The following is a 12,823-nucleotide window of genomic DNA, read 5'->3' on the forward strand; positions in this document are numbered from 1 at the left end:
TTAAGTACTTAATTCGTCCTGGAGGTCCGTTCTTAATCTGAAACTGTTCTTAACCTGAAGCATCACTTTAGCTAATGGGGCCTCCTGCTGCTGCCGCGCTGACAGAGCACGATTTCTGTTCTCATCCTGAAGCAAAGTTCTTAACCTGAAGCACTATTTCTGTGTTAGCGGAGTCTGTAACCTGAAGTGTTTGTAACCTGAAGCGTATGTAACCCGAGGTACCACTGTAATCAAAGAATCACTAGAATTGGAAAGGACCACAACAGTTATCTAGTGCACACACACCCCTGCAATGCAGGAATCTTTTTTTGCCCATCATGGGGCTCGAACGCATGACCGTGCGATTAAGAGTCTCATGCTCTACCAACTGAGCATGGCTCCTTTAAAATGTGGGTTGAATATGATAAGGCACTTGTCAAAGTGCAAGTTCCACAGATCAAACCAGTTAGATAGGCACATACAGGGCAAGGTTTTCCTTCAAGAGAACTGCTCCCCACCTGTTGAAAGACCTACATTGGCTCCCAGTATGTTTCCGAGCACAATTCAAAGTGTTGGTGCTGACCTTTAAAGCCCTAAACGGCCTCGGTCCGGTATACCTGAAGGAGCGTCTCCACCCCCATCATTCTGCCCAGACGCTGAGGTCCAGCGCCGAGGGCCTTCTGGCAGTTCCCTCATTGCGAGAAGCAAAGCTACAGGGAACCAGGCAGAGGGCCTTCTCGGTAGTGGCGCCCACCCTGTGGAACGCCCTTCCAGCAGATGTCAAAGCGATAAACAACTACCTGACATTCAGAAGACATCTTAAGGCAGCCCTACATGGACCAATAGGTCTGACTCATTATAAGGTGACTTCCAAAGCTCCTATCTCGGGATAAGTCCCAGAGTCCTGTTGTGCTTAGAAAGACAAAATTTTGCACCTATAGAGAAACTGGGAGCTGTTCTCGATCCAGCCATGTTCCTCTTCTTACACTCGGTGGTATATCAAGAAGATTATTAAAAGTAACGACAGTCATCATAAGCTGGCTGTGTACGTGAAGAGCCTCCAAGTAATTGAAAATATAAATGGAATTAAGAGCTTGAAAGCATTTCCATATTTGCAGCTTGGTAACTTTTTTATTCGTGGGGCAGGGAGTGGAGAGCATCTCCTCTGAAGTACACAGCTTCTTCCAATCTCTGCTTAATGCAATCTACAACCGAATTGTGCTGCTGGAATGAACGTTTCAGATTTGCTTCTGGTGGACATAAAACAAGAATAAAAAGCGATCGTACCAATTTGCAACCGTACACAACATTTAACGTGGTTGACAAGGAGTGTGCATTTTTAGTTTGCTATGAATTCTTTTCTGTGGGTTGTCTCCTACTGAGAGTGGACCCATTGAAATTAATGGAGTGTGAAGTTAATCATTAGCCCATCAATTTCAATGGGTCTACTCTGAGCAGGGTTAACACTGAATGCAAGCCTCTGTTTCATCATGCAACTTCATTATTTTTAAGGGGGAAGCGTAAGAGTCGTGCAGGATTGGGCAGCATCAGGCCTTGCAAGATCGGGAATCAGTGGGGTTCAAAACCCTATGGGAAGGAGCCCCAAACAATTCAACAAAGACCTAACATTCTCAAAGGCCATGTAATACTTATTGTCCAGGGGAGGGGGAATTGGGGTAGGGTAAGTGGCCATAACTTTCAACAGAAGCACTCCACACTGCAACATTTTGTTGCAGGTCTCACTTATCATGACCACTAGCCATGGATAGATCAATCCAGGGCCAGTGGAAGACCTCTAGAGATCATAAGCACTGAAAAGATTGTAGTGCCCCACATATGTAATTCAAAATAAAAACAATACCAAAACAGGAAATAACATTTCATTTTCAAAATGAGACAAAAGTTACATGTATGCCAAAATGCACATGCATGTATGTCATGTGCAACGCATGACAGGGTCTGATTTTGATGCAGAAAAATGGGGGAAGAGCGTGGAGCGGAAGACTAACAAAGTTCAGATTTTCCCCATGATGAACTACTTCAATGCTTTTTTTGAAACCTCAAATGTAAAATTATTTCTACATTTCCACATTTCTTCTTCTTCTTTCCTTCCTTCCTTCCTTCTTTTGTGTGTGTGTGTGTGTGCGCGCGCGCGCGCCCCTGATTTGCTAGTGCCCTAAACATGTGCTTAATCTGCCTGCTGGGTAATCCAACATTCAATCTAACCTTCCTGGATTTGGCTAACAATTATTATTTTTTTTAAAAAAAAACAAGTTTTATAAAACAATGTCTCATTATGCCATCCTTTAATTAAAACCCATATAAGAAATGTTTCTCCTAGTCATCTCTTTTGCTTAGTTCAGTTTGAAGGATTATCTGCATTCTTTTACATATTTACATTAATGGGACAGTGTGGAATATTTTCAGTCACTTTTAAAACAGGTAGGGGGAAACAAGCAACATTATTGTTAAAGGGAATCCAAAGCAGAGGAATTACAGGGTGAGCAGAACTCCTTATAACCTCTTTGGCAAAGCGCTTTGAACATACACCTTGGTCTAAAGGCATAAAAACATTAGGAGATGTCAGGTGGCTATCTGTCAGGGATGCTTCAGTTGAGATTCCTGCATTGCAATGGGTTGGACTAGATAACCGTCAGGGTCCCTACCATCTCTACAATTTTATGATTCTACACACACACACACCACACCCTACAGAATACAATGATACATTTAAATGACAGTATTTTTAAAAGGCCTATATTGATGAAAAGAGATGTAGAAAGAGTATGAGCCGCTGGTGTGTATTAGTAGGTATGTAGTCAAGTAAGCTGGTTTTCAGATCCTCACTGAAGGGCAATTCCATAAATGACAATCCAGAAGTAAGTCCTGTAGAGTTCAATAGCGCTTACTCCAAGGTAAGTGGATATAGAACCACAGCCTCGGCAAGGGAATTCACTTGACGGCTTTGAGCTAGGAGACACACTCCTCTAAACCGACCCTGTCCGTCAAAGTCATAATAAGTGGGACAACCCCATCTTTGCTGCCCGAAGCTCTTCGGGTGAAAGGTAAGATATACAAACATGATAACTTAGCCAATAAGTTAAGGTTAAAGAGGGTTGTTCCATAAATTATTGCACAGGTGATATGGGCACTAATTCCAAAAGTGCTGAGATAAAATTAAGAAGTTTGTGCTTAGAAATAAAATAAAAATCACTATGGTGTGATAGCATTCAGACTGACCACATACACGAAGTTCCTAAAGTCATGTCAAATGTTTACTAGCAGAAATCATCTAAAGGCAGCATTATTAAGACAAATTCAGAGTACACCTTGCTTATTATGCCTTATTCTGCATTTATGCACAGACACACACACACACATACACACACACACACGGCAATGCACCATGCAAACTTAGTGTAAATGGTTTGCTAACATCAAGTGCTGCTGAGTGTGAGTTCTTTCTGTAGATTTTACACTGAGCGTATTTTCCTCTGGCCAGCAAAGTGTGTGCTTTTTAATTTTTTTCCGTTATGCTTACTCCTGGACACTCCTAGGCACTTTATCAAATAATCCGTCTCACCACATAGGCAAACCTTCAACTTCCTAGAGGGGCTGGAATTTTCAGGAATGGCCAGGAGAGAAGTGAAAGTAAACTGCGGGCGGAAATGAGGATTTAATATCCCCTGATCCTTGAACCTGTTTGACAGTTTATGTTCCAAACCACAGAATCGCCCTGAGGCTTCTCTGGGCCTCTGGCTTCTATGGTTTGAGAGATGGTGGTTGTTGTTTTTTACCCAAGGCAATTAAATCTTCCTTCTCGCCACAATGCAGCCACCCACTTCAAGAGGAAATTCCAATGACGGAAGACACACACACACACACACACCGACACTATGCCCATACTTTTTCAAGAGTCTCAGGGCATACAACAAGGAACAGCTGTATCTGTTCCGTCTCTCCCGCTGTCACCTCTGCTTTAACTCTTTCCCTGGTGCCACCAATCTTGCTCTACCATCTAGTCCATCTTTCCTCGCAGTCAAATTTAGATTGCAAGCTCCCTGAGAGCAGCACCTTGAACTCTTAAAATCACCAGGTACGTTAAGGTGCTGAAAGGACAGGAATGACAGGAATGATGCAGCTGAGGAGTCGAACAAATTAATTTATTGATGAATTAATAAATTAATTATTGCACCTTTAAATATGCCTATAAAAGTTCTGGTTAGAAACTAGCCCTGTGGAAACTACCACTCCTCAGCTTTTAAGACGTTTTACTTAAGTCCGGGAATGTGAGGGCGCTTTTACGAACTTCGGGAGCTGTTTAACCCTTTCTTCCCGCTCTCCCGCTCCATTGCCTAGTCAAGAGGAGGAGGAGGAAGAAGAAGAGGAAGAGGGGCCTCGCTTACCACTTGAGCGCCTGACGATGTTCTCCAAAAACGTGTTCTGTGGTGCCACCAGCCCTCTTTTTCCCCCCGGCATCCTGCGCCTGCAGAGCCGGGCTCTGGAGCCAAGGGGTCGCAGCGGGGGCGGCTGGGAGGGTCTCGGCAGGTCTCTTGCACCCAGTGCCGTAGAGTAGCTGTGGGAAGGTGGACGAGGCAGTTCATGGTAGTAGCGCTCCAGCGGCTGGTGAAGCCCAGACTGTGGCAACGCCGCGCTCACAGCTCGGGAACTGCAGCCTCCGAGGGGATTGCGCCTGCGCGTGTGCCTGGCTGTTGCTGCTGCTGCTGCTACCCCAACGGGCAGACAGCATGACCACACGCCCTTCCGAAGCCCACCGGGCTGCCTGCGGCTGGACAGCGAAGAGTCAATCCAGCCCAGCCAGCGGATCTGGCCACTTCTTGCGTTCCTGGGCGCAACAGGGGCGCGTCGGGGAAACGGGGACTCCAACAGATGCGGAGAGGCTCTGCTTTTTTATATATATAAAAAAGCCACCAAACTCTTCTGTACTCTTTTTCCTTAAAAAGAAGAAGAAGAAGAGAGACGATTCCTGCCTCGCCAACCAAGCACTCGCATCCCAAGAGCTCCAGAGAAGCGGCTTTAATCCCAAAGCGCGTCGCCAAGTTGGAGCGTTTAGCACCCTGGACAGCTCTCTCTCCCGGAGCGCCTAGACTGCGGAGGGCAGGAAATCCACCGAGCGCCACCCGAGGTCTCCGCCGCCGCCGCCGCTCCAAGCGTCGCCAACAGGGAGCCGCCACCCCACCCTCTCTCCTCTCCCAGCCCAGGTGCCCTCTGGAACCTGCGGCTGCACCCACACGCGCCCAGCAAGGCGAGCAGAGGAGGAGGGCGGGCGGCGCGAGGGGCTGCGCTGAGGCGGCTGCACACCTGCTGGAGGCTGGCGGGGAAGGCAGCGCAACTTGGGCAGGTCCCAGGATGGAGCATCAAACCCACGCTAGAGAGGGTGGGGGGAGGAGAGAGCCGGGGGAGAAGAAAGAGGCCAATAGCCGGAGTGGCTATGGGATGCTTTCCCCGAAATCAGAGGCTCGCCAGGAGGCGGGGCTGAGTTGCTAGCCTGATCCGGAATCCCATTCTCTGTCTCTCTCTCTCTCTGTCTCTGCTTCCTTTCTACAGTCAGTCGCCAGGGCTGAAAGTTCTTCGCCCGAGATGCTCCGAGGCGGGCGCCCCAGCTGCCCTTCCGCCAGGGGAGGAGGCTGAGGAAGAGTTGGGGGGGGGTTGCAAAGGGAAGAAAGGAGCGCGGGTGGGGAGGCGGAAGGCTAGGGGATGATTCCAGTCATTGGTTTGGCACGGAGGAGAGGTTTAGACGGAGAAGAGGATGGGTGGGGAGGGAGATGCAACTTTATTTTCTGCTTCAGAAGAGCTGCGGGGCCGGGGGGGGGGGGCGTTGAAATGTTGAACGGCCTTGCGGGCTTTTGCAGCTGCCTCGCAAGGAGAAGGTGGTTGGGCTTCTATCTGGAAATGTCTTCTCTACTGACCGCTTGGTCGTCGCCCATGATAGCTCAATGGAATGGGCAGCTGGACTCTGAATATCAGCCGCTGGAGACGCAAGCAAGGAGGTGGGGGGGGCTGCTGCTCTCAAGCTCTGCTTGGGGGCTTCCCTGAGGCATCTTTCCTGGTCTCTGCTGGAAAGGAGGAGGCTGGACTGGACAGCTCCCGGGCCTGACCCAGCAAGTCGTTTCTTTTGGTTCTCGGGTGAATTAGAAATAACCAACCCAATATAGGAATATTGAGAAGTGTCAAGAGGAACAAGCGGTTCCTGTGGGGTCCTTAAAGCCTTTCAGCACAATCCTACACATTTATTTATTTATTTATTTATTTATTTATTTGCTCCTTGTCCACTGGTTTTAGTGGAGCTTGCTCATGAGTAAATGTACACAGGGTTACAGCCATGCAGCCTGTTCCTAACCATTCTTACATGGAAGAATGCCTTGGGACCTATTCCTAAGTAACTGTACAAGCGACTGCAGCATTACTGCATAGAATCACAGAAACATAGAGCTGCAGAGTGGGAAGGGACCACAAGGGTCATCTAGTCCAACCCCCTGCAATGCAGAAATCTTTTTGCCCAATGTGGGGCTCTAACCTGAGACTAAGGTGAATTTCTCCTTGCCCTCACCTGCTCCTTGATCCCCCCCCCCACAAAAGGTCCTTGTTTCTCTTCCTTCTCCAGCTTTGAAACTTTGAGTCCTTCAAACAGGCATTCCAGAGCAACCAATTATGCCCAACCATCCAACCTCAGCCTCCAGGGCACTGGGGTGCTTTTCCTGAGCCTTTTCTGCTCAAGATATTTAGAAAGAGGTTGTGCAACCACCTGGCAGTGAAGTTGCACTAGTTATACCCTGAACAGAGCAAAGGGTTGGACTATTGGACCTCCAAAGACCGTCCCAGCTCTGAGATTTTGTTAACTGGAGAAAGGGGACCACTGCAAAGTCTAGACTTCAAGCGTGGGAGTCATCACTGGATTGCAAAGGAAGTGAAAGACACAACAGAGGAAAACTAATTCCTCCTTTCCCATCCAAGATCTGCCAGAACGGGTGTCCAGGAAGCACTAAATCATAGACCCCTCACCTATTCCTAGTTTTAAATTATATTCTCTTGGTATGTTATCTGTTAGGTTGGTGCGTGTCTAGTCTGGGCAAAAGACAGTAGTAAATAAGACACCTTCATCCTAGATATAATTCCTATTTGCCAACGACCCCTTTCAGGACGTGAGAAGTACCAAACCACCCTTGCTGCTTATTTTATTAGTATTTACCAAAAAGCATTTTTCAGCCTTCCCTTCCTGCCTCAGTGTGAGGCACTTGGGTTGGTTCATGACACATTTAACTAAATGCCATTCAGTTTATATTCTTAGCATTTCTTCTGCGGCCATTTGGAGGGAGCCGATGCGTCACGGTGGTGTTTTGGTGCCACTCCTTTTTAACAGCCTCTCTTTCCCATCCTTATTTGCCACTTCTAGACCAATGTATAGCTGGCAGATCTTTGCCCCCCCCCCTTTTTCTGTCTAAAGAAAGATTGTGTATCCTTATCGGAGTTATTCCCCATCAGATGATATGAAGGAGGAAGGGAGGAAGAAGGAAAGGAAAATGAAATAAAATTTGATAGAAGACATCTGCATCCAGCTGTGTGTCTATGGAGCTCTTTCAAAGCAACCTGGAGTAACGCAGATCAGATTTTGGAGAGGGGGATAAGACTCCAGCCCCTCTGCTTCCCCTGCCAAATGGCTTTTTAAAAAGAAAATTCCAAACATGCATTCCCAGCATCTCTGAATGAGGACATGGATCATGGGCATAGCACTCTATGTATGCATGTTTCCTCATCTAGCTATGGATTTGTCCAGAGAAGCCTTCTTCTGTGTGCATAATAATGTCCTCCTGCTAGTTTCTATTCAGATCTCGCCAAAGCTGCTCCCAAAAAAATCAGGGAGATGCAAAGTGCTGTAGGAGGGGATGAATCTGTTCTACCTACTTGCTAATTCTTGCTCAAGACTACCTTGCATATTACCCAGCCAGGTAATCTGAAAACAGATACGGTTGTCAGTTTCCAAATTCCCCTCCGTCCAAATGAAAACTGGCTCCCTGTTGGAATCTTTCTGCAAGGAAATCAATGACAGTTCCCTTTTCTTCCCCCGCACCTCCTTCACGTTTTTGGCCACTTCAGTCATTCTGGAGCTCCCTCTTGGCTGTTAGTTGACACCAAGTATTGATCTCGATTGAACCGGCTCATTTTAAGCAAGCGTTTACCTTCTGAAAGTGCACATCAATATGCACAAAGAATCAAGGTAAGTTAATGCAAAGCTAGACGTGGAGGCAATCAAGGTGAAAAGAAGTTAAAGCTGATAGAGAGCAAATATTGAAAACCATCCAGCATCAGAATGTGCTAATTTAATAGAAAGGAAGTTTAAAATCTAATTCCCCGATCAGGAAATTAAATTCAGTCACACCTGAGAAATGTTTTTCTGTGTTTCTTTCCCCTAAACTTCTAAAATTTGTTGGACCTGGACTAGATATTTTGACAAGGCTTTTTCATTTCTTTTATGAAACAAACTGTATATGCTGCTTGGTCGTAAGAATACCTCTAACCAGTTTTAGGTAAGGATGTTGGAAGGTGAAAGAATACGGGGAGATGAAGGATCATTTGGGACTGTGCTGTCTGTTAAGCCCTAATTGTTGGAATCAGGCTTCATAAAAGTGTTGATAACTAATATAAATTAGTTATGGTGTTCTATGCAGTTCCCTGGAAAGGCTGCTAACACATGCCTGCAGCAGGGAAACAGGTAGACTGAAGGATGGAAAGCAGATTGCATTTAGCTGAAAGAAAGGTTGGAAGGGTCTAAATGTGTCGCTTGTTAAACCTTGAGCATTGGCCTCAGGCTTCATAGAGGTGTTGGTAACTATTGACAAACTTAAGGCTTCCTGGAACATCTTCTGACACAGGTCTGCAGCAGGGTCACGATTAGAGGGGAAGGAGAAATCTGTATAATGGGTTCATTGTGCCCGAATACAACACAGAGGAAAAATAGAGACAAGACTCTATCTGTCAGTAGTCGGTATTTGTTGTTGTTTAGTCGTGTCCGACTCTTCCTGACCCCATGGACCAGAGCACGCCAGGCACTCCTGTCTTCCACTGCCTCCCGCAGTTTATTCAAACTCATGCTGGTAGCTTCAAGAACACTGCCCAACCATCTCGTCCCCTGTCATCCACTTCTCCTTGTGCCCTCCATCTTTCCCAACATCAGGGTCTATTCCAGGGAGTCTTCTCTTCTCATGAGGTGGCCAAAGTATTCGAGCCTCAGCTTCAGGATCTGTCCTTCCAGTGAGCACTTTGGGCTGATTTCCTTCAGAATGGAGAGGTTTGATCTTCTTGCCATCCATGGGACTCTCAAGAGTCTCCTCCAGCACCAGAATTCAAAACCATCAATTCTTTGGCAACCAGCCTTCTTTATGGTCCAGCTCTCACTTACATCCATCACTACTGGGAAAACCATAGCTTTAACTATACGGACCTTTGTTGGCAAGGTGATGTCTCTGCTTTTTAAGATGCTGTCTAGGTCTATCAGTATTACCTGAAGCTAAAAGGCATGTCTGGACAAGCTCTGAATGCACAAAGGGTGTGTGTTCACAAGGAGATCCTGGCACATGAGTTCCAATAAAAAAAAGAAAGGCCTTCTCAAAGAGCTTTTGGGATATGTTTTGGCAATGGGCCTCCGTGTTCTATATAAAGGACAATCTGGGGAAACAAGACAGGCTACAGATGGCTACAGAAAGAGACAGGCGGCAGTACAGCTGGGGCAGGACGCTCAATCGCCTCTGCAGATTGAAGCGTTTTATTTCTGGGAACAGATCTGCTGCATCTTCCCTTTTCAGAGTGAGAGCCCCTATGGAATCCATGAGTCAGGCTGGACATTAATTGCTACGCAGGCTTTCTCAGCATTCTCGAACCATTGCAGCCTCCCCCGCCTGGCAAGATCATGAGCCTGGCTTCTGCTCTGCAAGCTGGGGGAACGAAGCCTCTGCACCCAAGGCATTCTAGAAACCAGGTCAATGGTTATTGCACTGGGAAAAGCCCACACCAGCAGGCCTTGGTTGCATTTCTTGTTGTTTTAGCCCCTGCTTGTTGCACCTGTATACTGAAGCTGCTTTCTAGGCATTTCCTGTGCATTAAGGTCAGTAGCTAGAGGCTCCAGATCTGTCCACCTCCTAGCCTCTCCCAGATGCCCAAAAGTGAAGGAAGAGAAATCAGCAGAGAGACTAGCTGTACTGACAGCTAGAGATGGGTGAAATCCTCTTGGCTCAGCTTAGACAGTCTCTCAAGCTTTGCAAAATGTCTCTTAGTGCTCTTGGAACAGAACAGGTCTCTTCCAGCTTATTGCATTAAGTAATCTGGTCAACCCACAACCCTGAGATGAAGCATACCATGCTCTACATTCTGTGCTCCAAGCGTGTGCTCTCCCCACTGATCCACACTTCCTGTCCACCATGTTTTGAAGGGGGTTGGACTGAATGACCCTTGGGTCCCTTCCAGCTACACAATTCTGTTATTCTAGGATTCACCCCAGGCAGATGTTACCAACCCAAAACAAATTGCTTAGGCAGGAAGTTCTCTTTTATTTTCCATCTTGCATTTCTCCCCTCTAGCTCACCATCCCTGAAACGTTAAACAAATCCTTGGCTCATTAATTTTCTTTTTGGAGCAAAGCCCCTAACTCTGCCTCTGCTTCACAGCTTCATTTTTCTCCTCACCCTCAAAATGGCGCAGTTCTTCTCCCCCATCTGCTCTGCTTTGCACATCCAACTCTGAGCGGTTGAGTGGTGAGACTTCCCAGCTGGTTTCAGCAGCTTTAATTGGGCTGGTGAGTTTGGAAAAGAAGCCAGCTCCCAGGAGGAACTTCTGAAATGTTGCAGATGTTGGTATGGGTGTGAGGAGAGGGCTATCGGTGGCTACTAGCCACAAAGACTGTGCTCTGCCTGTGGAATGTAATCCACTGGGAGCAGTCAAGTACCACATTCCTTGTTTTTCTAGAGTGGACATGCAAGGGAATGTTTGGTCCACTTTCTGTTCCTCCTGACACTTGTTAATTTTTAATCAATAGCTATATCCCACACTTCTTTATACCATTCTTTCATTTTATGTTCCGCTTGCCACTTTTCCTAGCTATAATAATTCATGCAGCTGTCAATAAATTTGTGAGCAAGTCCTTAAAGGGAAGCTTAGATAGGCTAGTTTTAGCCTTGTGGTTTAAGTAATCCATGATGCTTTAAGGCAGACTGGATTCTCCTGGTATCTCCCCCTATTCTCCTACTTAAAGCATCAATCACACAACCTTGCAGAAGGTAAAAATAGCATTTGCTCACTCAGAATATTTGTTGAAGAGGAATAGATACAGCAGCTTTGTTCAGGCAGGCTTAAAATGGTAATTTGGTTACAAAGACATACTTAAGTCTACCTTAAACCAAAAAAAAAATTCTTCCAGTAGGACCTTAAAGACAAACTAAGTCAGTTCTTGGTATGAGCTGCACACTTCTTCAGATACACTGAAACAGAAATTACCAGACCCTTCTATATAGTGAGAAGGTGGGGAGGGGTATTTCTCAGAAGGGTGGTGGGAGTGGGCGATTGGCATTTTAAGTCTAGCTTAAAATGGTGCCTGAGCTTGCTGGCAGAGCAGAAAAGAGATGGAAAGAGGCAGTGCCCGGGAAGGTAGGAGAATATATAGCTAAACTCTCCTGCACAGTGAGAGTGTCTCTCACAGAGTTCTCTCTAGGAAGTGGACAGGAAAACTCCATGGGCTTCAGCTCCCGTCATGTGCCTGCCTAGCAAAACATAGATTGTTGGTTTGACTGCATTTTAAATATCCCACGCATTTCTCGCAGAGGCCAACCAGATTCCCATAGGAAGGCCACAAGCAGGATGAGAGCAAAACATGGCTTATTACAGTGGGTATTTCTATTACAGTGGTACTTTGGTTCTTGAATTTAACCTGTTCCGGGCATCTGTTCAACACCCAAAATGGTTTGAAAACCAAGGTACAGCTTCCACTTGGCTGCAGGAGCTTCCTGCACTCAGTGGGGAAGAGGGGTGCGGGGGGAGCGCAACTCCCCCGGCAGCACGACCCCGGTGGGGTGCCATCGCGGCTGCCCCCCCGCCCGCTCTAGGTGCCACACCCTCAGGATGCGTGCCAATCCCGCCCCCACCTGCTCTCCGCCCCATAGTGCCAGAACATGAAGCTCTGCCACTGCCTGCACTCAATTGGAAGCTGCAGAAGCTGCGTTGGACGTTTGACTTCCAAAAAATGTTCACAAACTGGAACACTCACTTCCGGGTTTGCAGCATTCGGGAGGCGATTTGTTCAGGAGGCAAGCTGTTTGAATACCAAGGTACCACTGTACAGTCATGCCTCATGTTACGTTTGCTTCATGTTACGTTTTTTCAGGTTGCGTCCCACGGTGACCCGGAAGTAGCAGAAAGGGTTACTTCCGGGTTTCACCACTCACACATGTGCACAAGCGCCAAATCGCTCCACAGACCTGCGCAGATACAGCGCTTCAGGTTGCAGGCTTTTCATGTTGCAAACGGGCCTGCAGAACAGATCCCGTTCACAACCAGAGGTACCACTGTACTGGAAAATACTACCATATGTATTCTACCACATAAAGTTCATTACCGTGATTATTTCATTAATCATTTCTGCCCTCCACACACAGAAATAGAGTGGAATAGGCTATCATTAACATGATTATCCCATTTAACGCATGGGGAACTAAGGCCAAGAGATTGTAAGTGGTCTATCTAATGAATTCGTGCTTGAGCCAAAATATCTTTTTTTTCCAAACCGCAAAGTTCTGAATACCATATTTACTGGAGTCTAATGCACCATCGAATCTAATGC

The 12,823-nt window shown here is 46.7% G+C and overlaps 1 protein-coding gene across 1 annotated transcript in view; it reads right to left on the minus strand.

Moving 5' to 3' along the window:
• KCNH5 (potassium voltage-gated channel subfamily H member 5) overlaps positions 1 to 5,602 on the minus strand; it is a 193,028-nt gene extending 187,426 nt beyond the window's left edge. Inside the window, exon 1 of the mRNA XM_081909963.1 lies at positions 4,386 to 5,602. Coding sequence (XP_081766089.1) covers positions 4,386 to 4,458 — 73 coding nt within the window. The 5' untranslated portion in view covers positions 4,459 to 5,602. The remainder of the gene's footprint in view (positions 1 to 4,385) is intronic.
• Positions 5,603 to 12,823: the final 7,221 nt, after the last annotated feature.

Source organism: Podarcis melisellensis, assembly GCF_964234715.1.
Source record: "Podarcis melisellensis genome assembly, chromosome: 1".
Lineage (NCBI taxonomy): Eukaryota > Metazoa > Chordata > Lepidosauria > Squamata > Lacertidae > Podarcis > Podarcis melisellensis.